This window comes from Danio rerio, chromosome 14, assembly GCF_049306965.1.
Source record: "Danio rerio strain Tuebingen ecotype United States chromosome 14, GRCz12tu, whole genome shotgun sequence".
In the NCBI taxonomy this organism is placed as follows: domain Eukaryota; kingdom Metazoa; phylum Chordata; class Actinopteri; order Cypriniformes; family Danionidae; genus Danio; species Danio rerio.
In genome coordinates, this window is record NC_133189.1 from 27,892,501 (window position 1) to 27,920,000 (window position 27,500).

The 27,500-nt window shown below is 35.3% G+C and overlaps 1 protein-coding gene and 1 long non-coding RNA gene across 7 annotated transcripts in view; one reads left to right on the forward strand and one right to left on the reverse strand.

The window, feature by feature from the left end:
- The window catches only part of LOC141377514 (uncharacterized), a 6,075-nt gene extending 909 nt beyond the window's left edge, over positions 1 to 5,166 (reverse strand). The window contains exon 1 of the long non-coding RNA XR_012389736.1: positions 27 to 5,166. This is a non-coding gene — a long non-coding RNA (uncharacterized lncRNA). The remainder of the gene's footprint in view (positions 1 to 26) is intronic.
- med12 (mediator complex subunit 12) overlaps positions 1 to 27,500 on the forward strand; it is a 64,708-nt gene that overhangs the window by 7,320 nt on the left and 29,888 nt on the right. For 4 of the 6 annotated variants that reach the window (XR_012389565.1, XR_012389566.1, XM_009291037.5 and 1 more), the window contains exons 6-23: positions 3,116 to 3,226; positions 4,225 to 4,497; positions 7,282 to 7,428; positions 7,849 to 7,948; positions 8,044 to 8,180; positions 8,923 to 9,054; positions 9,172 to 9,298; positions 11,880 to 12,109; positions 12,204 to 12,263; positions 12,341 to 12,517; positions 14,137 to 14,281; positions 15,001 to 15,119; positions 17,169 to 17,312; positions 20,361 to 20,524; positions 20,617 to 20,748; positions 20,835 to 21,071; positions 24,316 to 24,460; positions 27,063 to 27,183. Coding sequence is in view for 4 of the 6 variants with exons in the window: in XM_009291037.5 (XP_009289312.2) it covers positions 3,116 to 3,226; positions 4,225 to 4,497; positions 7,282 to 7,428; positions 7,849 to 7,948; positions 8,044 to 8,180; positions 8,923 to 9,054; positions 9,172 to 9,298; positions 11,880 to 12,109; positions 12,204 to 12,263; positions 12,341 to 12,517; positions 14,137 to 14,281; positions 15,001 to 15,119; positions 17,169 to 17,312; positions 20,361 to 20,524; positions 20,617 to 20,748; positions 20,835 to 21,071; positions 24,316 to 24,460; positions 27,063 to 27,183 (2,701 nt within the window). In the remaining 2 variants the exon portion in view is untranslated. 6 annotated transcript variants of the gene reach the window in all.

A 27,500-nucleotide genomic window follows, 5' to 3' on the forward strand; every position in this document is an offset into this window, starting at 1 on the left:
TAGGTTTAAAAACAGTTATTACTGACAGGTGAAGCAAATGTGAATTTTCACATATAGTTCTTAAATTTGCTAAGAGAAATTGTCCAAAGGATCTGTTTCAAATCTGTGTTCCACTTCCTGAAAAGCCTTTTAAAAGCATTAAAGCAACTGGTGTCAGTTCATATGACATTTTATTTAAAATTTTTTCCATAAAGTTAGAGAATCTAAATTACTTTAATAATGAAATATTTTGTCCCTTAAATGTGTTTATGCTTATTATATTGTATAACCATTTTAAAATCAGTGGCATGAAATGGTACTAAATGAACAACAATATCCCTTATCGCAGCACTAAATTGTTTATCGAGACAAAGCCACTGCCTGCAGCATCTTCACACACAGACTGCACTTGCTAGAGAATTTGCTAGAGAAATGTGAGACAAAATGCCTGTGTAACTGGAATCAGAACATTCCATGGAGGCCATGGAAATTTATTTTTAATGCAGTTCCAGACTGTGGCAGTAAGAACCTTTTTCTTTGTTTACTTAAAGTTACTGTGCATTCATTTACAACCAAAGCACAATTTGGTGTAGAAGTTTCTAAAAGATTGTAAGACAATGATCTGCTGACCCTATTTGATCCAATAGTACTGTTGCACCACACAAGTTAGAGCAACTGTTTTTATTATGTGTTCACTACTGCTTTATTGAAATTTGTTTTCTTTGTACTGAGTATTTGTGCATTTTTGTTTTTAAACAACAGTGGCCAGATATAGGGGATATGGACTGTCAAACATGCAATTAGAAGTATTCATTGGTGGATATGGGTGTGCGGCTTTTCTGTCTAAACTTTAAATACTATAAATTTGCAGTATTGTTGGACTTTAATAAAGGTTGGCATTTACTTTAGTGTTTACAATTAAGGGTGTCACGATCCTCCAAATCCTCGATTCGATTACATTTTCGATTCTAAAGGCACGATTCGATTCGATTTTCTATTATGTCCTATTAATTATTTGTAGCCTACCGTTTAAACTACCTGACCTGCATGGTCTTTGTTTTACCCATAAACAAATCATACAGTAAATGAATAAAGGCAAGATACACACATAATTACCACCTGTCAATCACTTTTTCTGCGGGACTCGTGAATAGGCAGTGATCTGTGTCGTTATAATGGTGTCGGTAAAAAAGAGGCACAACCAACAGGAACCAGCCAACAGTATCTGAGGTGTTCGCTAAAATGACTAAGTACAAGTGAGTGAAAGATTGAAGCAGTCTACTGATCCTCTGACTGCCTGAACCCGCTGTCTCAAACCCATGGCTTTGTGTGTGTGTGTGTCTGTGTATGTGTGTGTCAGAGGTAGAGAGGAAGGAGGGCTGCTCAGAAATGCTACACGCCACTGTGGATGTCAAATCGTTGTCGTTCTAAAATGCCATTTAAAAACAAAGACAGTGTAAACAGGGCCTGAGTGTGTACTTTTCGCGAGCAGATTTGCAACGGGGGAGGGCGGAGGATCGCGATGCCGGTGTTGTCTATCTGACGAACCGTACGTAATACGTACATAACAGAGCTTGCAAAACTGTGTTTTTTTGTCGACAACACGAACGTTGTCAACATAACTCACTGGAAATCCAAAATGCTTATTACACACCGGCGACTTCATTGAAAGAGGAGAGGGTTTAAGTTCTGTCGACGGGTCTCCTGCATCTGCAGTTTACAAGCACTTCAACAGCACTTTTTTTCCCGCTTAGCAAGCCAAGCTGACGTGACATGGGGGCGTGGCAGCATCGACGATTCTATTTTTTTATTCGATAATCGAAATTGAGCATGAATTTCGAACGATTTCGATTAAAAATCGAAATCGTGACACCCCTATTTACAATGAACTCATCGATTCAAAGTGTGTTTTCATGATGGGTTTAAAATAGGACACAACTGTGTATATGTGACCCTGGAACACAGAACCATCATAAGAGTATTTTTTTAAGTAATTGAGATTAACTGAATTCTTAATAGAGGCAGCGTGGTTGCTCAGTAGTTAGCGCTGTCGCCTGGGTCAGTTGGCATTTCTGTTTGGAGTTTGCATGTTCTCTCTATGTTCATGTGGGTTTATTCCGGGTGCTCTGATTTCCCCCACAGTCTAAAGACATTCAGTATAGGTGAATTGAATAAACTGAATTGGTTGTAGTGAATGATTGTGTGCAGGCCCGGATTGGCTAATCGGGAGGACCGGGAGAATTCCCGGTGGGCCGGTCTCACTCTTTTTATTCATTATTTTGTCGCAGCTCCGCGCTTTTTATTTATTTTCTCGCAGTCTCGTGAGCAAAATGCAGCCTGCAGGTTCATGATGACGTAACTATTATTCGACCCCAAACAGCGGCACCTTAGTGAATATAAGAATTCGAATAATTAATATTAATGAATATTACACCTGCTCAATGAAAATCAGATGATTCACTACATTAATAAATCTGACATAAATTGATCAGAAATCTAGAAAGGAGAGAAAAAGATTAACTCGTCAATAGACATGTTTTTAACAATAGCGCCATTGTGGTCCAGTGAATGTGAGTGTATATGCGTATTTCCCAGTACTGGGTTGCAGCTGGAAGAGCATTCGCTGTGTAAAACATATGCTGGATTAGTTGGCGGTTCATTCTGCTGTGGCGACCCCTGATGAATAAAGGAACTAAGCTGAAGGAAAATGAATTAAAGAAAACTGAATAAGTAAACTTTAGATTTATGTATGGTTATGTATTTTTTAGAACAGACAATAAATGGTGAAGGTGCAACGGTTTGAAAATGTACAATCTGAGGGTTTAAAAAATCCAAATGCAGATAAAATTGCCGTTTAAACTGGTCCAAAATTAAGTTCTCATCAATGTGTATTACTAATTGAAAATAACATTTTTGTAGTGAGAAATTTGCAAAAAAAAAATCTATAGAACATGATAGTTAATATTGTAATGATTTTTGGCATTTTGACTCATGCAGTGTTTTGTTGGCTATTATCAAAAATATGTTAAGGTGCTTGTTGTGTAAAAGTGTATGTTGTGCGTCAATATATAACACAGAGTTGGTGGATTAAAGGTGATTTATAAGGTCTGGTATTTACTGTGTTTGTGTGTCTCAGGATGGTATGTTAGACAGACACGAGTTCCTCACCTGGGTGCTGGAGTGCTTTGAGAAGATTAGACCTGGAGAGGATGAGCTTCTACGTTTGCTTCTGCCACTTCTGTTACAGGTCAGTTAATGCAGCATGACACTCAACAACCGTCAGCAGCAAAGCTGTGGAGTGGGGTGGGGGGTGTTTATATAAGGTATAATCCACATCAGCAGGTTAGAACAGAATTAACTTGTTGTGTATTGCTTTGAAGAGGTTTATTGTGCGATGACCAGCTGGATATGCATTATGCTGCTCACTGTGCGGCTACTTAATAAATAAGTAAATGATTTTAAACTGAATATTGATTTCAGATCAAAAGCTTACTAAATGTCAAGCTTCCACAAATAAAGTTTTAATAAAGTGAATGCATTAAAGACTGTTTAATGAAGGTAAACTATAAATTAAACATAACAGATTCATTAGTTTAGATTAACTTAATTAAATTTAAAAAATAAAATTTGACAAATAAAATTTGTTCAACCAAAATTATACTATTTAATTCACACTATTAATAAAAACTGGAGCATTCATCATGACCACATTAAAGCATTTTTGCCATTATTACCAGGCATGCATGGAAGCTTTGGAACAGCATTTCCTGTCCCTTGTATAAATAATTTGATTATGCTTTCAGCTACCAAATGTTTATTGGGCTAATTTAGTATCGTGAGTTAACCATTATACCTTTTGTTTGTATTGTGAATTAGAGTTTTTGCATATATTCTGTTTTTCAGTTCATCTTTTTTTCAAATTTAACATTTTTATTCAGTTTAATGCTAATAATCATGGTTAAATTGCAGAGATATTTTTTCTAAGATTAAATTGTGCCGACACACAATGGGAAAATGTTTGTTACACAGTTAGTCCAGGCTTAGTTAAAGTTTTTGACAGATTTTATAGTGTTTAATCACTGTGATTTTCATTGCATTGACTTATGTTTTACTCAAACAAACTAAAAATAAACATTTAGTCCATTCAGCTAATTTTTTTTAAATTAATTTCACAGTGTTGTTCAGATTTTTCAGATATTCTGAATGGTGTGTTATTATTTTGACCCATGTCATTATTTCTCTCAGTACTCTGGGGAGTTTGTGCAGTCAGCATATTTATCTAGACGCTTGGCGTATTTCTGCACACGCCGGCTCAATTTGCTGCTGAGCGATGGCAGTATCGGGCCTGGTCCAGGTGGGCATCAGGCCCATGGCATTTCTGCGCAGCAGGGGAACGCTCTACCCCCAACACCCACATCTCAACCTGCAGGGGGCAACCAGCCACAGACCCCCTTCACGGACTTCTACATCTGCCCTCAGCATAGGCCAGTGGTGTTTGGACTAAGCTGCATGCTACAGGTACTGTCACACATCTATCATTGCAACTAGGGCTGTCAAAATGATCAAATTTACCTGGAAAATTAAAGTTCACCCAACATTTAAAATCTACTTACTATTTACTCGCTTCTCAAGCGGTTTTAAACCTTTATGAGTTTCTTTCTTCTGTTGAATCCAAATCAAAATATTTTGAAGAAAGCTGAAAACCTGTAACCATTGACTTCCATAATAGGAAAAACAAACACCGGAGGTTTCTGCAGGACATGAGACTAGTTAAACAGTCCCGTCCCCCATCTGATCTCATTGCTCTTGGCATCGCCCACACTTGTCACAGCAATTACAGATCTTGAGCTCTGTATTGTTGTGAAATGTATGTTATACATATATATATATATACGTAATATTACTTATTTATTTTTAGCGTATGTTACTAGGTGATGTTACTAAAAGTGTATGAATGCTTTACTGGACCTACCATGTGCACTTGACGAGAAAGTGAATAAATAGAATAAATTGGCCTTGTTACTTTACAACTTTTAAATATTAATTCATTACACTCTGTATGAGCCTGAAACAGTCAGAACAAACTAGTATAACAGAAAATAACCTGTAAATATCCAACATGCATAAATACAAGCAATGCTTTATCTCTGCCTAATTTGAAGTGGGCAGGATGATAGATCTTGTCATAACAAAAAAAAAATGTATTAATAAAAAAACATTATTTTCACCTATTCTATCAAGGCAGTTTTAACATGTAAGTGCTAGTGAATGAACTTCTGCATAAGACAGCAAGTACCAGTGTTATCCAGTTATCCCTTTAACAAGTACACAACTCCCTGCAAGGAGACTGCAAACTTGAAAGTTAAAGAGCAAGCACATTTAAAAAGTGTTTTATGTACTGTATGTAGATTCATGTAGGGCTGTGCAATTAATCGAAAATCCGGTTTCGATTTCGATTACGGCTTCTAACGATTATGAAAAACCATTAATCAAGATAAACAATTATTCCATCATATACCGCCTCCTTTCCAGTTTCCCGTGAAAGTGAATAAAAGCATGTGCTGTAATGTAACTTTTGCAGCACACGTTGCGCATCATTCATATTTTTGAAAGCGCAAAAGAGCATGTGCTGTTGTGTGTATGCGCGCTGCGCTTAACCTTGGACAGGTTGTGTGTGTGTGTGTGTGTGTGTGTGTGTGTGTGTGTGTGTGTGTGTGTGTGTGTGTGTGTGTGTGTGTGTGTGTGTGTGTGTGTGTGTGTGTGTGTGTGTGTGTGTGTGTGTGTGTGTGTGTGTGTGTGTGTGCGCATGTAGCCTCGGACAGCAGAGCACACGCACATCTAACGCCATCTTAATGCGAGCGTTTTAATGGTCAAATACATGCACGGTGTTTAGTGATTATTCATATTAACCCTCATTTGTGTAATAAACAAACAAGTTGAGAATCAAAAGACATGTCAAAGTAAAACCATACCGGAGCCGCACTATTCTTAAAGTGACAGCGTGCGATATTCCTGCTGCTGTTTTTATTATTAATCAAACAACAAAAGTACAGAATCCACTCACTGCTCTTGACTGAAGGACTTTTGTAGTTAAAGTTTTTTCTTACAGTGAAGATGCTTAAAGCACAGTTTAACCATAACAGTTTTAATAACTCATTTCTAATAACTGTTTTCTTTTATCTTTGCTATGATGACAACACATTATATTTTACTAGATATTTTTCAAGATACTAGTATTCAGCTTAAAGTGACATTTAAAGGCTTAACTAGAGTAAATAGGCAAGTCATTATGTAACAGTAGATTCTTCTGCAGACAATCAAAATAATATATATTAATTAAGGGGCTAATAATATTGAGCTATTAAAAAAAGGTTTTAAAATATTTAAACCTGATTTTTTTCTAGCTAAAATAAAACAAATAAGCCTTTCTCCAGAAGAAAAAATATTATAGGAAATACTGTAAAAAATTCCTTTGTTAAACATAATTTGGGAAATATTTGTATATAAAAATAAATTCCCTCAAGTGCGAATAATTTTGACTTCAACTGATAATCGTTTTGAATAATCGAGATTACAATTATGAACAAAATAATCGTGATTTTGATTTTTCCCATAATCGAGCAGCCCTAGATTCATGTCTGTCTTGCAATAATTGCTTATGTTTGAGATTGTTGTTTTAACCACAGTTAGATGATTATTTACTTATCACCAGTGTTGGGTGTAATGCATTAAAAGCAACTTGAGTTATGTAATATTACTTTTCTAAGTAACAAGTAAAGTATTGCATTACTTTTAAAAATTAAGTAATAATATATAAGGTACTTTTTTGAAAATGTAACGCAATACTTTTTAGTTTAACTTAAAAAAATAATAAATCGCTGAATTACAATTTAAGTAGTCACAATGAATCACACAGTCAATGAGAGAATGTGTTGTTATTTTGAACGTATCAAAGTAATGGAAAAGTGGGTTATTTTAATGGACAGTGATTTTTAAATAGTACAAAAGTAGCAAACACATGGCTTTAAACTTTCAATAATCTGTACATACATTATGTATAGCTCTGAGGTCAGAAAGTAGGTTATACAATACGATGTTAATTGCAGAGCTCCTCAATAAAAAAAAAATAATAAAAAATTCTGAAAAGTAATGCAAAAGCAATTATTGACTGTTTTGGGAACACAACTATTTACTTTTTTGGGAGCAGTAACTCAATATTGCAATGCATTCCTTTCAAAAGTAACTTTCCCCAGCACTGCTCTTCATAATTGCATTTTTCTTGTTTTGTTTTTCTTGCTATAGAGTATTGTGTTGTGTTGCCCCAGCGCTCTGGTCTGGCACTACTCTCTGACAGATAGTCGTAATAAGACTGGCTCTCCGTTAGACCTCTTGCCAATCGCCCCCTCTAATCTCCCTATGCCAGGGGGCAACAGCACCTTTAACCAGCAGGTATGACTTCACTTGATTTTGCATGACCTCGTCCACTGGTCAATCATCTAAACTTGACAAAATTGGATATTATAGTATTACATGCGACATGGGGCAGATGGAATGGGATGAATGTCACAGATAAGTTACATCAAATAAACTATAGAGTAAGAAATGTTTTATTTCACCTTATTTATATTGATATTGATATTATCAACTTCCTTTTACAATGTATAATTTAGGTCATACAAGTCTTAACATGAATATTTATTAAAAGGTATACACCTTAACATAGTAAAATGACTATTAATCATATTTTATGGGACTGAATTGTTTTAATGTAAATAGAATGGTGTTATTTAGAGGTTGTAATATATTGAATCAGTAAATAAACTTAAGTCATCTAATGAGTTGGTGTAAATAAACTGTGGTGTTCCTCAGGTTCGGGCAAAGGTTCGGGAGATTGAAGAGCAGATTAAAGAGAGAGGGCAGGCCGTGGAGTTTCGCTGGTCCTTTGACAAGTGTCAGGAGACAACAGCAGGTGGGCAGGAAGGAGGTTCTCAGCATCTCAGTTTGGTCAGGACTGACTCACCCATGGTTCATCCTATTTAATATAATTTGTGGTGTGTTTCATAGGTTTCACCATTAGCCGGGTTCTGCATACATTGGAGGTTTTGGATAACCACAGCTTTGAGAAGTCTGACTTTAGCAACTCTTTGGATTCTCTATACAATCGGATCTTTGGCTCAGGACAAAGCAAAGATGGGCATGAGGTAAAAATAACAGTTTTGATCACATTATTAAACGGCTTAAAGTACAGTTCAAAACATTGATTACTTTTTTTCCCTAAGAAACTTTGATATATACTCACAAAAAATGTATTTCAAATTAATGCTGTTCATTTATCATTCTTAAAATGAAAGAATACTCAAGAATATTAAGCAGCTCCACTTAATTTTTATTAACACTAATTATAAAACATGTTAAGTAACCTTTTTAAACTTTATTAAAAGTGGAAAAGATTAAACCAAATTAAAATAATAATTTATAATATTAAAATTTTTAGCTGTTTTTTAACAAAAAGGTTGCAGCTTCTATAATTGTACAGTATTATAACTCTTTAACTGCAGTGTACTAATAATAGACAGTTATTCGTTTTGCTCAAATTATGAAATATGGGGCCATTCACAAAAAAAATGCATCTAAAATGCGAGACAGTGCTTGGGTATCATTTTTAAATAAAGGACAGTGTGGTGCGGGGGTATCCATTTCAAAAAAAAAAAACACGTGCAAAACTCTTCAAAATCCATGTTTACATTGAAAAAGCACAGGAAAGTAGTGCATTGGAATGGAAAAATAAGTTCTGTGTGAATGAGCCCTTAGACTGCTGTTTATCACTTTTTAATTGTAATAATCATGTTATTACTGTATATTACCTATGTAATAGCAATTAAATTAGCCTAATGTCTTTGCAGTCTGTGTCATGTTTGTTGTGTAATGTGCTTGTAACTTCAGATGAGTCCAGACGACGATGCAGTGGTCACCCTGCTGTGTGAGTGGGCTGTTTCTTGTAAAAGGTCAGGGCCACATAGAGCCATGGTGGTGGCCAAACTCCTGGAGAAAAGGCAGACTGAGATTGAAGCAGAGGTGCTGCTAGCAATCATAAAGCACTACACAATATTTCAATATATCCAGCTGAACAGTTCAGATTCACAGTAAAGAGTGTGTCTAAAAGTATATGTGTGTTCCTGTGTGTGTTTTTAGAGGTGCGGCGAGTCAGAAGTCGTAGATGAGAAAGGCTCTGTGTCCTCAGGGTCTCTGTCTGCTGCTACACTCCCTGTCTTTCAGGATGTCCTGCTGCAGTTTCTGGACACACAGGCCCCTGTGCTCAGTGAGTTTATATGACATACCATAGGGCTGTTTTTTATTTATTTACAGTTATCTGCATTATTCCTATACCCCATGATACTTTACATGAATTATGGGCATAAATTTCATTAAACCCTAATCAGTCAGTGAACTTTTTATAGAAAATGGGATACAGTGAAGTGGCATTCTTTGTATGATATATTTTTCAGGGTGCAATTTTAAAGTATATTAGGCTACTCAATTCAGCTAGACTTAATATTTTTAGTGATTAGTAGTTTATCATGTTGAATGAAGAGTTGACTAAATTGCAGGAAAAAGTATATTATTTGGACACAAGGGAACTCTTTTTGTCCTCGAATGATCACATGCCTGATTACCAACTTCAAGTTTTTCCACAACACTATTGCTGATGTATATTACTGTACTTCAGGGAATACAAAGAGTAAATAATCTGGATGAACAAAATGGTGAACTCATGATTTTATGATCATAGATATGCTTGTGGTGTAATCACGTTAAAATACCAGTTGTGATGTTGAGACGCTGCTTGTTAACAGGCTAGGTAGGCAAATGCCTGGGGCCCTAAATCAGACTCCGCAAACACAAACACCTCAGTCCACAGTGAGCCGTTTCACTTTATGTCTCTTTCAATGCTAATGAGCTGCTGTTTTCCTGTCCCTCTCTAAGACTGCTTCAGGAATGACAATGCATTTTTGAGGAGCAGCTAAACCAGTGTAGCTCAAATCCAGCGCTCAACCAAGCCTGGAATATTTTTTGGGATGAGCTTTGGTTGTATGTCTGACATAGAGAATTTCAATCCGTTTCTACATTACGATGACAAAATCTGAGATCATGCTGGGACACCTTCGCACATATAATAGACCCTTTTCACATGACATCACGCAGTGTCCGGTTTCACTCCACGCAGTGTATCTTTACTTTCACCTACACAGATCTCCCCATAGAGAATTCACCCAGTCAGCTGTATATTTAGTACAGATATGGTTAAATGTCACTATGGCTGTTTTCTAACAATAAGAAGACTGCATTCAGTGTTTCCTCTAGGATTTTTTCCTGCTTTGGCGGCAGGGCTTTTTTATACAGATCTACCAACTACCTATGGCGATGAGCGCAGTATTACAAGTCGAGATTGCATTTATGTTATAGCCTACAAGCATGTGAATCTTTGCTTGCGTGCCGACTTTATCTGCTCGTGCACAAAAGTTCTTGCACACCCTCAAATATTCAATTCAGCTTTATTTGTATAGCGCTTTTACAATGTAGATTGTGTCAAAGCAGCTTCACATAAATGGTCATAGTAACTGGAACAGTGTGGTTCATATACACTGCTCAAGCGCAGATCTTCTTGTGCGCACTCAAATAAATGCTGCTGAAGTGCAGTTTAGTGCGTTTATGGAACAAGTATGACTTCAACATTTATTATTAATGCATCCTAAAGTAAAGTGAAACGGCTATACGTTGTGTTTGCTGGCCTCACGCATCACGCACCTGTCAGTCAGCACATAACCTTAAAGGGTTTAAAAAATAACACATAGCACTACTACGATTACAGAAAAGTTTGCGATGTTATAATTCACTTACCTTTTAATACGTTTTGGTGCAATTATCACCCGCTATTAAATAAAAACAAAAACACGATTGAATATTTTGACTGAAAAGCTTTAATGTAGCCGTGGCGGGATAAATTTTGGCGTGGCACCCCGCCATGGAAGAATGAATGTAGCGGAAACCAAGTGCATTGTTATTATAAGATTAAAATGAACTATTAGTAGATTATGAAATTATTTACTTATTATTAAATTATTTACTTATTATTAAATTATGAACTTATTATTAATTAGGGTAAAAGGTATACTAGTAGGTGGCGGCAGGACACTGTCTAATGGTCTTATTTTATTCAAAAGGAGATACTGAAAAAACATTTATGGATCAGTACTTAATAAATGAAGAAACTGATTGCATTTGTAGATTAAATACTTTTACTAATATTAATTCTACTCATGCTGGAACATTCATATAAAAAATAATATACATTTATATTTGTGGCAGCATCAAAGTAAAAATAAATCCATTATTGATGAAATAAAAATCTCATTTTCTTGATGAACAATAACTTCCTATTCTTAACAACTTAATATTTTTTAAAATCAGTTCACTATTAAAAGAGAAGCATTTGAACACGTCCAATACTTTAACAGACTTGAGTCACAATAAGCAATGTTAATATTTTCAGGTGTACATTTTCCAGAAAAGTATCCCATTTATTCAAATGTAAACTGGAACTGAAAATACACTGTGATGCCAATGACGTCATTGTGAAAAGGGTCTATAGTTGTGCACAATTTATCATCACTTAACATTGCAGCCCGCCATTATCTATGCAAGATGTATTCAAACAAACATCTATGCATATGAAAAGTGACACTGCTGTATTTAATAAATGCTCAGCTTGCACCACAGCGCTAAACACAAAATACGATACCACCTTCAAGTGCACCCATAATTTGAAATAAAATAGTCACATGGAAAAAAGACGAAAACTTTTAACCAAACTGAATCTTTGTCCTTGTGTGTTTGTGAAGCTGAGCCTGGGAACGAGAGTGAGCGAGTGGAGTTCTCTAACCTTGTGCTCCTGTTCTACGAGCTCATCCGTCATGATGTCTTCTCACACAACATCTACATGTGCACCCTTATATCCCGTGGGGACCTGGCCTCCAACTCTCATCTGCCCCGCCCTCGTTCCCCCAGCGATGAGCCCTCTGATGAGTCAGAGCGCAAGGACCAGGATGCAGGAAGTAGTGTTAAAATGGAGGCAAGTGACTTTTTTTTTTTTCGACTACATTGTAATGGAATGTGATTAGTTGGATTGAGTCGTACATTACTCTCTGCATTTATGTTATTTTCAGGATACTGGTATGTCCGAGTCGATGGAGATAGATCACAACTCAAGCGCTAACTTTGATGAGGTTGGTAAGAGGGTATTTTGTGTTAGTGATGTTTAACATAAGGCTGTATATAATCGGATCATCATCTGAACCTTCAGCAGATGTTTTCTCCTCCAATGCACTGTGAGTCGAAGGGAAGCCCTTCTCCAGAGAAACAAGCCCAAGAGCAGGAGAGCAAAAGCACTGCCAAGGATAAGGGCATGGACCCAGCCTTCCCTTTGGTTTATGAACAGCCCCGCCACATACAGTACGCCACCCACTTCCCCATTCCTCAGGTGAGCTCTCCTAGGATTGTTTTCACAAAATAATATAAAACTACAAAATAAGTTTTATTTATTTGAGTAGAAAAGTTTGTCACTTGCTGTTTTGTTTATCATTCATAAATTGATAACATACAAATGTGAAATGCATCTTAAAATGACAATAAAATGGTGAAGTTTTCATAAAAATGTATAATGGACTGGCCATAATGTGCAGTCTTAATACACTGCTGTTATTTTTGAAAAGTAATGTACTTTTATTCAGCAAAGATGCTTTAAAAAAACCTCACAAAAACAAATTATAAATGTTTTTTTTTTTTTTTTATGTAATATGTAAGAAATAATGAACAGCTTGCCATGCGTTAAAGGATTTAAATGCTTTACGTGGAGACGAAGGACCACAGGATGTGCTAGCGAAGTGCATTAAAATCCATTAACGTACAGCAAGCCGTTGATTAACCTGCTTTTTCCATGGTCAAAGTTGTTTAAGTTTAAACTAGTTTTGCTCTTTGCATCGTAATATTTGTCTGAGTTTTCATCAGTTTTGACGTGTTAGATTTTCTAGTCCCTCCACTTATTCAACAGTGACAGACAGAGAGAGAGATCATGTGCGTTCTGTTTATACCTGCTAATGCTATTAAGATGTGTTTTCATCAATTCGATCACAGGTGGACATAAGACATTCCCAGTCACACCTGGAGCGTTTTTTTTTTTTTCTTTTAATGAAATTATTAGGCTATGCAAATTGTTCTCATGAAATTGATCTATTGAAAAGACTGTGATCGTTGCTTTGAGTAGAATAACATTATGATTATTTAAACAATAATGAAATAAAAAACATTCACCAATTTAAAGGCACATAAGGTGCATTTTGTAGAGAAAGCAGCCAAAGCCCATTTTAGAAATCTTTGCTGTTAAATATAGGGTATTTCATTTTACTAAAAAAAAAAACATATCAGGACAGGTAAGAGAACATTCTGCTTTATTTTTTCTTCTTTAAAACAAAAGCAATCAGCCAAACACGCAGGATCAGTGTAATATTGCATTATTTTATGGTCTTTGTAATCTGCCAAAAAAAAAACACCTAAGAAGAAATAATAGGTTCAAAAGCCCAAAGACCGTGGTATATACCAAAGATTAATATTATATCACATTTTAACAACAGCGATGCAAGAGATGAGATCCAGTGGCTGGTCCTAAGATGGTCTGTAAATTTTTAAAGACATGCTATCCTTAAACATAAACTGCCGATTTGATTTTAGAAAGAGAAAGAGCTATATTCTTGCTTGAAAAACACATTTTGTGTGTGTGTGTGTGTGTTTTTCTAATTATTTCCACCATTAAGAGCCCTCATTGGTTTTCTGTGCAGTACATGTGAGTTGCTATGCTAACTACAGATGTTTGATAGAAGCGCATTTATTTTCGAACTATGATCAGAACTGACTGGAACTATCTGTGCATTTCGATGAAAATAATTAGGAATCTCTTGAGCCAATCAGAATTAAGAATTTCACTGTACCATGGAATAAATGTGTCTTTAATAAATGCGGCCTTTATGAGCATACTAAATATTTAATCAATTTTAGCAATCCAATTTTTTATACATATAAATGCTTTTTGCTGAACTTGTTCAGGAGGAGAGTGCAAGTCATGAGTGTAACCAGCGTCTAGTGGTTCTCTATGGAGTCGGCAAGCAACGAGATGAAGCTCGCCACGCCATCAAGAAGATCACCAAAGACATCCTGAAGGTTCTCAACCGCAAGAGTACAGCAGAGACAGGTAAACACAACTGAACTTTATACAAGTTATATTAAAGAAATTGATCACACAATGACCATATTCTTCGAAGAAGCTTATCATGCATCATTGCTTTCTCCTTTATTCATATAATATGTATAACTAATCAAAGCTTCGTCTTTTTGGCGGACATGTGTGCATCTCTGCTTGAGTGTGGAATAGAGAGAGTCATTAATGCTCAATTTAGTCTGTCTTTTTCTCCCCCCACATTTCCTCTCTTGTCTGTTATTAACAGCCTTTCATGGCACTGAACCTCTTTTTCTTTCATTGAATATTCATAGCTGCAGCCCCATTTCAATGCTAATAGCAATCATTGACTTATTATATTCAAGCTTAGCTGCAGACTCGGTCAGAAAGAGCTGCCCTGCGTTTGCTTTTACGTTTTAATGGAGGTGTAATTGAACATCCCATTATTTTACCAGACTAAGTATGGCTTTGGCCTTGACAATACACGGCTCTGCCTACAGATAGTACTATTTCAAACATGGCACAAAACATTGACCCTTTGTCCAGGGACAGCTTTGTGCATGATTAAAGCACCCATTGGTATGGTTTTCATTTTAAAAACAGTTTGACTGAATGACATCATTGGTTGACTGATGAGTGCTACATGAGGGCACGTTCATATTACACTTTTCTGAAATTCTGTTAAGGCTCTCAGTCCATTAATGGTGCAGATTTTGTCCTGTCTTTTCCCTCAGGAGGTGAGGAAGGCCAGAAGAGGAAGAGGAGCAAACCTGAGGCCTTCCCCACTGCTGAAGATATTTTCTCTAAATTCCAGCACCTCTCACACTTTGACCAGCACCAGGTCACCTCACAGGTCAGTCAGACGCAATCAGAGTTTGCACACATTGTAATGCTATGTAATGCATGACTACTGAAAAAATCATTGAAATAAAGAATTTTAGTCGGCTTAAAATGGCAAAAAAAAAATTACCTTGTGACTGATTTTTGGTTATGATTACATGATCTCATACAGTGTCTGTGCAGTCTGTCAGCGCTACGTATTTATCCAAACTATCAGACATTTTATGTACAAGATTAAAATGTCAAACTGGAAATTTGAAGTTCATAGACAAACTTCAGAAATCCTCGTCTGAAAGTTTGAAGCAGTTTTGAAGAGTAGTTTTGAAGAAGTTGAGAAGAAACTGTCTATATAACTACATAACTATATAAGAAACATGTACTAAATAACTACATATATTGTATGTTAGCAGGTTTCTAGTATAGATTGCCATGTTGCTTGCTAGGCAGTTGATGAAGGATTCTGAATGGTTGCTAAGGCGTTGCTAGTGTGTTCTGAGTGCTTGTTAAGGTGTTCCTATGGTGTTCTGAGTGGTTCCTAGGCAGTTGCTATGGTGTTTTGACTGATTGTTAAGGTGTTGCTAGGCGGTTGCTAAGTTGTTCACTAAAGTGTTGCTGGGAGGTTGCCAAGGTGTTCTGAGTGGTTGCTAGGGCGTTGTGAGGTGGTTGCTAACGCATTGCCTAGGGTTTTGCTAAGGTGTTGCTTGATGGATGCTAGGGTTTTCTAAGTGGTTGCTAGAGGTTGTTAAGGCATTGATAGGTGTTGCTAGGTGGTTGCTAATGTGTTGCTAGGTGGTTGCTATGGTGTTTTGATTAGTTGCAAGGCTGACGGTTGCTAGGTGGTTGCTAAGGCATTGCTAGGCAGTTGCTAAGGTGTTGCTATGTGGTTGCTAAGGTGTTACTGGGGTGTTTGGAGTGGTAGCTAGGCTGTTGCTTAGGCGTTGATAGGTTTTTGCTAAGACATTGCTATGTGGTTTCTAAGATGTTGCTAGGCGGTTGCCAAGGCCTTGCAAGGTGGTTGATAAGGTGTTGCTAGGTGGTTGCTAAGGTGTTGCTAGGCAGTAGCTAGGGTGTTCTGAGTGGTTGATAATTGGTTGCTAAGGTGTTGCTAGGCGGTTGCTAAGGTGTTGCTAGGCGGTTGCTATGGTATTTTAGGTCATTGTCATGGTGTTGCTAATTGGTTGTTAGGGTGTTCTGAGTGGTTGCTAGGCAGTTGCTAACATTAAATTAGCATTGTTCTAGTATGAAATAGTTTTATGCTAGCTTGTTTCAGCATAAATTAGCATATTGTTAACATAAATTAGCCTGTTTCCAGTATGAATTATCATGTTAGCATGAATTTAAAATGAATTAGAATGTTTGCTACTATGTTTCCAGTATGGATCTGTTGTTAGTATGTCCAATGTAAAGTCAATGGCAGTTTGTTAAATGAAAGTTTATGGGACAGTTGCTAGGATGCCGTAAGTGGTTGCTACGGTGTGGCTATTAAGTTAAACGGTCATCAGTGATTGGCAGATTGGCAGTCTGAGTTATATGAACCCAAACTTAAGTCTGTATGATAGTCTGGCCCAAAGTTATGAGCTCACAAAGTTTGGTCCAATGTTAAGTCAATGGGACTTTTCCGAATTTTCCTGGTCAGTTTTGGGAAAACCGTAAGTCGGATCAGTTTGAAAAGATATAGCAACCTGAGTCAGACAAGTTTAGAGGTTTGAAGTAAGTTTAGTGGTTGTAGTATGAATTTTCTATTAGGAGATGCATATATAAAAAATTTGTCTCAGAAGAAGAAGATAGAAGAATGATAAGTTTATGTAGTCTAACAGTATTTTGGCTTTCTCGAGCCACCATAATAACACCTTTTGTGAACAAAGCAACATTCTCCTGTTCAAGAAAATAAAATCATCACTTTCTGTTAAACTAGCATGGTATTTGGTTGAGTGTTATCTTTGAGCATTTTGCAATGTGCTGTCCTAAAATGGCAGAGTGACTAAGAAAAAGCTCTGAGAAATCAAATCGGATTTGCATTCACGTGTGTTCATATGATCTTTTTGGCTATTTTGTCTTACAGGTGTCCAGGAATGTTCTGGAGCAAATCACCAGCTTTGCCTTAGGGATGTCCTATCACCTCCCACTGGTCCAACACATCCAGTTCATCTTTGACCTCATGGAGTACTCTCTTAATATAAGTGGCCTCATTGACTTTGCTATACAGGTATGAGGGTTGATCCAAAACACTGTCTTTCTGTACATTTAGAGTTAAGCCCCACATAAAAATATATATAAATGGACAGTCCAATCAAATGCCTGAACTGACAACTGAAATCAAGCAGAGGTACAGGAAGTGGAGGCTTGAAAATGCTTCTTTATATGAAGAAATCACTTGAATACATTTTAATTGAGTAACCTTTGTTATACAAGTAATTTTCCGCAGAATTCCACAGATTTCTGCTCATTTTTAGCCCATAGTTAATTCTGTTTATTTACTTGAGTAAATGTGTAAATCTAAATTTATTCAGTTTTTTAATTAATTACAGCAATATTATTGACTAATATAAAAATATTCATCTGATTTATGTAAAACACAGTTTAAGCAATATGTTCTGTCTTTTAGTAGAGATATTATATGAGAGACTTGCTTTGTTTACCAAATGAAGTGAATCTAATTGGATATGCATTTTAAACATTAAATAAAAGATAAAAATGTGTTACTCTTTATTTCATATATTAAGGTTTTAGTTATGATACTCCTCTGGATACTCCCAAAATAATTCCACAGAAATCCGCTGATTTTTACCAAAATTCTCTGCAGAAATAGCAAAAAACGTCAGCAGATTGCATCTGGCCCTGGTCATGTGTAAAGGGAGTAATGGATTTAAAAGATACAATATCAGGCTTACAAATGTTGTCAGTCTAATATTTATCGCAAAAATGTGTGGCATACTTCATTGTTTAAACGATTCTTATCCGCTGATAAGAAATGTCAAACTACATTGTTTTGTGGGTGTTACTAAAGAAGAACCCTAATTAAAATATTGTTTATTGTGCAGATAGTTGTTATGAATTCTTCACTGGCTGCTGTTTAGGGTTGGGTATTGAGAACTGAACTGAGAACTGGTCTGTCACAATGACCAATATATCGACCTATTGCACAACAAATGACCTCAATCATTTTGATGATGCAATACATATCGCCCATACATAAAAAACAATATATTTTAGTGCAATATATCATACAGCAAGACAATTATATTGTGACAGGCCTAAGGACTGATTTGATTTTGAAAGTGGTTACAGATTTAAGAGAATCAGAGATTTGATATGATGCACATAATTCAGATTTGTTTACAGATAATGAATTTTTCAGTCATTCTTGCACTGTGAATGGCATTGAGCATTTTACTGATGTATCTATCTGCCAAAACATTCAACAAGGAACTTTTCCTGGATTGATAAAGCATCTTAAGCTTTACATAAGCATCTTGTTTTTGCTTTAAAAATATGATTATTTTGCTCGTTTTTAATGAAAAACTCACTTAATTTTGACATAATAATTCTAAAAACAAAACTATAATTTTATTAATTGTCTAAAACTGCTCATTGGTTTATGTATATTTAGATTTTTGAAATAAAAATAAAGCATTTCTGCAGTGCAGTCATCTTTGAGTTTAAGCTGCATAACTCTGGATAAACTGTCGATTGATTTTGTTTATTTTTTATTTATTTATTTAAATAGTGAACATGATTAAATGTATTCGGATTACAGTATAACATGTTCTTCTAGTATAGTCTTACATTCTATACAAAGTATTATTTATGTCTTTATTTGTTGACTTTTCACAGTTAACAGTTACACCCTACTGATTATAGCCTAAACATGGCAAGAGTGAATGGCTTTAAAAAAAATCTGTTTAAAAAAAATTCAAATGGGAATTAATAATCGTTATGAAGTGGAATGATAGGCTGAATCGAAATTGCTTAAATGAAAACAACTTGGAACCCTACTGTCGTGTGAAGTCTATGGGCTCTATTTTGATGATCCATGCGCAAAGCGCAAAACGCAGGGCGCAAATGCTTTCAGGGCGTGTCAGGGCGCGTTTTTGCTAATTTAAGGATGGGAAATCTAAAAGTCTAAAAGGGTTGAGTTTACTTTCCTAATGAGTTATAGGTGTGTTTTGAGAATAAACCAATTAGAGTCTCATCTCCCATTCCCTTTAGGAGTCAGCTGCGTCGCGCCAAGAGCGCATTCGCTATTTACAGGACGCAAAGTAAGTCTAAGTGGAAAAAATGAGCATTTCACAAGCAAACAGTTAACAGTTTTTTAACAGAAAACTTAAACAGAGCATCTACTGCGTGAGAATGAGAGATAATGGATCACTTTCACTTTTGCTCTTGGATAGGGAAACCTTTACGCACAGACATCAATTAGTCTATAAATAAATACTTTTGTTTGTTAAGCGCAAATATTCGTTTCAAAACTATTTCTAAATTCAGTTCTAATTTCCAGCAAACGAATAAATGAATAATAATAGCAAAATGTGCTCAAAAACCTGAGTTATATCCTAAAACACATGCTGTGCCCCATTTGGTCTAAAACCTGACAGGTGGGCAAATCTAAGCTTGTTTTTAATAAAACAAATATAAATATGGATATATTAAATAATACTGCTAATAATAATAACATTACACAAAAGCAAATTGTTATGAATGAACTGAAAAAGCCTCCTGAGATGAAGACATAAAAGCAGTGGTTTTTTATATTTATGTAGGCTAGAAAAATATGTTTTGTAATATTTTAATCCTTTATATTTATATCCTATATCTATTCTCATTATATCCTATATATATCCTTAATATTTAAATTTTTTCATATGTAAAGATATTTGCCTATTGCTCTCTTGTGGGTATTAAGCAGTGTGTAAGCGAGGTGCAACTTTGTGCTGGAGTTTAGACCGGGTTAGTTTTGGTTTAATGAAAAATCTATTATAGTTTCTCAAAATAGCAACGCGCCAGCGTTCCGCCGCAGAACGCCTTCCTTTTTAGACCAGAACGCCTATGGGCGCACAAATGAGCGCTAATGCATTTGCTATTTAAACAGCATAGCGCAACGCCTCAAAACGACTCTTGCGCCAAGCTGAAACTACCAAAAGACTACTGCGTCACGCCTTGCGACACACTGCGCCGGGTGTATGATAGGGCCCTATATCTTCTTTCTTGTTTTACTTGTACACTAATATGCAAAGTTGTGTGTGTTGCCATGTAGCTGCTGAATGAATTGAGTCTGGTGGAAGCAGAACTCCTGCTTAAGTCCTCCAACCTGGCGGGCAGTTACACTACAGGCCTCTGTTTGTGTATCGTGGCTGTTCTGCGGAGATACCACTCCTGCCTCATCCTCAACCCTGACCAGACCGCACAGGTCTTTGACGGGTATGTCATATTATTTTCTACAGCTCAGTAGGACAGTGCATTTAACATCTTTTAGGGTGACATTGATGAAAGTGTCATATCTTGCTCTGCAGGTTGCGGATTGTAGTCAAGTCTGGTGTGAATCCTGCAGATTGTTCCTCAGCAGAACGCTGTATCCTAGCCTATCTCTACGACCTCTATACCTCCTGCAGTCACCTAAAGAGCAAGTTTGGAGAGATTTTCAGGTGAATGCGATAGTAGCATGGCTCATTTTGGAATAAATCCCCATATTCTTGGTTTCTAATGGCTTCTGGTGTTGTCAATCCCACAGTGAGTTCTGCTCAAAGGTGAAGAATTCCATCTATTATAACATCGACCCGTCAGACTCCAACATGCTGTGGGATCAGATGTTTATGATCGATGCCATCACTAATCCTACTGCACACAACCTCAACCACTCCATGTTGGGAAAGATCACCAATGAACTCAATGACAGCCCGGCTAACCGCTACAGCTTTGTGTGTAATGTGCTCATGGATGTTTGCGTTGACCATCGAGATCCTGAGAGGTTGGTATCTGATTCTGTTGATTGTTTTCCGCAGGTTTATTATTAGTATCTAACACCATTAAAAAAAAATTTAATCTTAATTTAATTTCAGTAAAATTTTAGAATAAAAAAATAAATGTTGCTCTGTCACCTGAGTTTGTTAAAGCCCTCAAATTGCTGACTAAAGCCCTGGTCGGATCACACTGTTTTAGTCTGGATTTTGGCACGATTTCCTTGATGTAGGGTATCATGTGGAGTCGTAAACAGCAAATGGCTGTCGTGACACAAAATTCAATAGTTTATTTTTGTGTAATGTAGCATAGTTTGCGACAACTGGTACCATGTCTGCGATGCATCGTGATAGTTTGGTATACAACGAGTTCCGTCATATGGGTGACACTGGAAAATAGGAGCACAGCATTTCTCAGTCATATCTGCGGGTGCTGCTGTTAATCCGTGGGTCAGGTAATCAAAAAATAGGCCGCATATTTACTTATGGGTGGGTCTCGGATGGATAAGATCAATCATTGGTTATGCAAACTTTACTACTTTCTCTAAAATATTTAAGTGTTTTGAGCAATTTTATTTGTCTGTCTGGAACAGATAAGCAGACATCTCCATTCTCCAGTTTCTGAGATCTCTCAGCCTTCCGACCAATTTGTTCTTCCGAGGTAGTCTGGAAACATGTTCAGTGCTGCTAATATATATTAAAAGCGTTTCCTGCTTATTCAAATTACTTAATTAAACTAATTAAATTAAAACTGACCGCCGCAACGGATGATTTTGTCATTAAAAATGCTAACTTTAATGCCTAACTAATAATAAATATTTCACTTTAATTTTATTTCGGCTAGATTTGAATTTATTCAACAAACCAGTTTGTGCTTTGGCGCTAAAGTGAATAGCACACTGCTTTTGAAGCACTTTACCTCAGATGTTATTCGTTATTTTTGTTTATCTAGTAGATATCTGACCAATAAGATTAAGATAATAAACAATAAAGTTAGAAATTATACAAACAAAACTCGTTATACAAAAACAAAATTCAAAAAGATATTTTTTTTTCCAAGAAAAATATACTAATAATTTTTTGTTTGTGCCCGTCTTCTACTCATCTGTGCTGGTGGATGATTTTTTCCCCTTTGTGGAAAATAATGATTTAATTAATGCTCCACTATAATTGTTGCATCACAAACCTTTGTCATATATTTGCTAATTGTTTAATATGTCTTTTTTTCTTGGGCATCTGATTATTTCCTTGGTGCTGATGTGCTTTCATTTTCTTCATCTCACTCCCAACAAGTTCAGACGAGGGAGCTTTTAACATGCAACCTATGGCTGGAAAACATTTAGATTTAAATGAAATTGTCCTAATATTAAAAAAGAAATATACATTTGATCCTTTCAAGGTCATAACCAGTGCCCTTAAATAATGTAGTCTAGTTGTTAGCAAGCATGAGTGTTTATTGAGAGAATGAAATAAGATAAAAATAAATGAAATTAGGATAAGAAATATTGTTAAAGCAACACTTGTGACTGCTTAAAGAAATATTGCTCGTCATCGACGTCACGGGATGACTGATCATGAAGGAACATGTAGTCTGGCACGTTTGTTACCAAAGACAAATCAAGAATTTATCAAGACAAAATCGTATAATCTGACATAGTGACTTTTGTAACTGACGATAAAAATTGTGTGATCTGACCGGGCAACAAGAAGAAGATTAAAGACATTTTAAAATTTCATCTAAAGTTAATAAAATGTTTAGTATGTTAAAATAAAATAAAAAGTAGAATAAAATGCAGTTTTAAATAAAAACTAATTCAAGATAAAACTTTGGAATTACTAAATTATAACTTTAATGTTTCTTTAGCGCAGTTTTTAACCCCGGTTCCTCCATGCTGCATATTTTTTATGTTCCTCCTCTTATTTTTTTACATCAGACGTTCGTTCAAATCTAATTCCAATGTGGTCTTTAAGGGAGCGTATATGTTTCATTCAAATGGCATTTTAGTGTGTGATATGGAAATTTGTATTGTATTTATTTATGGAGGTATATTATGTCACACAAGAGGAAGGGACAAGAGAGCAATACATCCTGTGTAGTGGCGTGTTAGTCTGAATCATTCATGCATGAAGCTCTTCTAACAAGCTGGTTATCTAAATCAGGTGAGTTAAATTATAGAGGTCGGTGGTGCATGAGGACCAGGATGAAGAAACTCTGCTTTAGTGTATTTATTTGCATTATTTTGTTTTTGAGTGATAAGCCATTCCAGTAAAAAAAAAAAAACATTATATATATATATATATATATATATATATATATATATATATACATATATATTTATATTCTCATACACTTAAACAGCTGCAATATAATGTAAGACTTGTTCAGTAAGTTTGTACTCTGTAGTTTGTTTCTGTTTGTCAGGCCAGATCAAATATCAACCCGTTGCCCCCATTTTTTGAACATAGTCATGAAATCTTGGGCATAGATTTGCTTTGGACCTAATATAACTTTTTACTTGTAAAATTGACAATTCTACAATATTATCAAACCTTTGGTATTAATTGATTTGATTTTATCCTCTACAAATCTTCTAAGACGTGTATTGCTGTTGCAAAATAATGCTTTGCAATTCTTGTTTTAAATTAATAATTAACTGTTGCTTAGTAATATCTATCAAAAATCAACAGATATGAAAACTAGAAATATTAAGCTTACAAATTATATATAATTTGTTAAGATTGCTTTTAGACTAAAATCATATGGTTTTAAAATGTAACCATAAATGGTTGTTGAACTATGCATTTAGAAATTTTAGACCTTTCCAACAATATATTGTTTATCATGATTGAATTAAAGATACATTTTAAGAAAACATTGAGATTTTGTTGCTGAAATAATAATAAATCGTAGAGTAACATCTAAATTGTCTCTCTCCACCACAAAAATATTAAATATTAAAAAAGGTAATAGCACAAAAAACTGTCCCATGTCAGACTTTTTTGTTATTAAAGAAAAACAATTATTAGAAAAGTCTATTAAATAATAATTGTAACACCTGTATATTTTTTATGTGGCAGAAAGAAGACAACATTTGTCTTATGCATTAACATTTGTCTTGGCATTACTAATTGCTAAGTAATGCCAAAACAATGACTCTGAGTCCTGATGTCTTAAGTGGTAGTAGAACAGCTGCATGGCATCTGTAGCTGCACCTGCTCTTCTGTGGTTGGCAAATGTTGTGTGTATTGTTTTAGGGTGAATGATATTGGTATCCTGTGTGCGGAGCTGACAGCATACTGTCGCTCTCTAAGTGCTGAGTGGTTGGGTGTGCTCAAGGCCCTCTGCTGCTCTTCTAACAACGGCAACTGTGGCTTCAACGATCTGCTCTGCAATGTTGACGTGAGTCTAAATATCTACTGCTTAAACCCCAATAATCTGTTACCTATAGTGTAGAAATGCATGAAGCACAGCTCACACAGTAGTCTCTTTCAGTATAAGTTGGACTGCAAAATGTACTATTTTATTTACACAATTTGTTTTACAGAAAGTGTGATTTCGAGTAGGGATCATACTTGACTAGACACTGCAGTTCAGCAAATGTGAATTGTGGATTTATAGCAAAATGTAACATTTACAGTAACGGTTAAAAACATTTAAAAGATAAACATTCAATTTTCTTTAATATTGTATTAAGCTAATTTGTGCTCTTAAGTGTTTGAACTTTTAGTAGTGAAAATTAAACCACACTGAACTGAACTAAACTTAAACTCTGAAAACTGGACTGGCACTTCAGTTTCAATTTACTATAATCTTCTATGTTAAGCTGCTTTGACACAATCTACTTTGTAAAAGCGCTTTAAAAAATAAAGATGAATTGAATTGAATGAAACCATTCAGAATGAAGAAACAATCGTTTTTGCAGCTTGAACAATGATTCATTGTATTTAGGCCTTTCACAATAATCAATATATTGACTTATTGCACAACACATGGCCATGACCTCAATAATTTTTGGTGATGCTATATATATATATATATATATATATATATATATATATATATATATATATATATATATATATATATATATATATATATATATATATATATATATATATATATATATATATATATATATATATATATATATATATATTGCCCAAACAAGAAAAAAACAAGATCAGGAACATTTTAGCTGATTCTGCAACATCTTTATCTCTATTTTAGGTGTCAGTGTCAGTAAGGTTAAAGAATTACTATAAAATACTATAATATATTTTCATGTGGGTGTCTACCAACTGAAATTAGACATTTTACTTCTTTCTAATTCTTTTTACCTTGCAGTTTTTTGTTAACATTTATCATTTATATTATTATTGATTTAGGATATCTGTTTTCACATTCTGATTCCAGTGGCTAATTATTCCATTCGTAAAATGACTATAAATAAATTAAATATTCTTAATAAATATGATATGTTCTTTGGACGAGTGTATTTGCATTATGATGCTATTATATTGTCATTCTTAAAATGACGATAACATTGTTTATCATAATATATTTTTGTGCAATATATCGTATGACAAAATATAGATATCTTGACACGCCTAATTGTATTTAATTTATACAGTCAACACTATACTATGTTATTTTACATTTCATTATTCAATGTCTGTACCTGAATACCATTAGACTCCCCAGATCATTTGTACGTTTTCATTTTGGCATTGAACTATTAAATATGCTAGCTTCTAATTGACACAAATTCATTACTTTAGAAGACCCACCTAGACAATAAAAATAAGAATTTGTATTTCTGCAGAAAGATATATTTATGTGATCTGGACAAAATGTATTAATTATATAACAAACAATTAAACATTGCATTGTCATTTTTTTTTCTGAATTGTGCAGCTTTAAAAATCAAGCAGTTTTGTGTTGCTGAATTTGAACTTTGTCTAGGGGGAATTCTTTTATTCTTACTTAAAACCCAATGTTATATGAATTCCTATTACAATCAATGAATTTAGGTAAAAAGTAAATAAATCAGCAACTTTTAAAAGAACAGTTACTCAAATCTGTCGTATTAAACTGCTTGATTCGTGTGACTATTAGCCTGAGTTGATTATGACAAAATATGTGATCAATTTAAGCTCTTGACCTAACTGGAATTATAAAGACTTTTAGTGCTATCATTATCTGTTTCCATCCACCTATTTTATTTTCATTTTGTATACGTGCATAAAGAACGGTTGATGGAAACATCAAGATGTGCATACATTTAGAAAATGCACATAAAAAAGCATATGTGCTGAACTGAGTAGGTTAAACCTTTTATATGAAAAGAAAAGATGTGCATAAACTACAATGAAAACAAATTTACTGATCAAATTCCTGTGCATTAAGGTCACGTGATTTTGTTATAAGAGATCATGTGATGATCCAAATGTTGGTGAATGGACAAACCAGCAGGCTGAGCACACTATAAAACATTTAAAATGTTGTTTTGGTAATTCTAAAAAGTAACGTTTCAGGTTTTCGTGTTATTATATTATTAATCACCTCCAGAATAGTCAAAAGTGTCTGTGGTCTGCGTCTCATGCCTTCAAATGCCACTAGGCATTCATTGCTTGTTGGCATTGTCTTCTGAGGTGCAAGTAAATAAATAATTAAAGAAAAGACTGACGCAGCTACCACAGCAAATTTGTTTTTACTCTTGATATTTGTTAATCAGAAAGTGACAATTTTGTTCTCTTTGGCTCATTGGTTGGAAATTCTGCGTTACTCGCAGGTCTTTTATGAGATATTTCTGTACTGCGCATATATTCGCATCTTTGGATTGAAACATAGCTATTGTAACAGTGACTAAAGTATTTTTTGATCATGTTTTGTGATTAGATACAAAGTTACCAAAAATTGTGTTTATGTTTGGCTGTGTTGCTCGGGATAACTGCTAAAATGTATACTTGAGGAAAATTTTGTGTTGTTTTCTCTTTGCCAGGTGAGCGATCTATCTTTCCACGACTCTCTAGCAACATTCGTTGCCATCCTAATAGCTCGGCAGTGTTTGTTGCTGGAAGATCTGGTGCGCTGTGTTGCCATCCCATCCCTCCTGAATGCAGGTACGACTCCTGTTTTTCCACAATCACCTGCCATACAGACACTGATTAATTCACTTGTAGAAGTGGAAAAAAACTTTCACAGATTCTTGAGGGAGCCTGGAAAAATCAGACTGGCGTCAATACTAACAGAGTGCCTTTTTGATGTCTCTGCATTTCACACTTTCCATCTTTAGCTGTACTGATGTGTGTCCTGTTGCCTGAGAGCTGCTTCTGCCTCCCACACTCTCTCTTTGATTGGCTCAGTGCACAAGAAGCTATTCGGTTAGCTGTGCACTGTTTAGTTCCAAGCTTGTAGTTTTTAAATAAGCCTGAAGGAG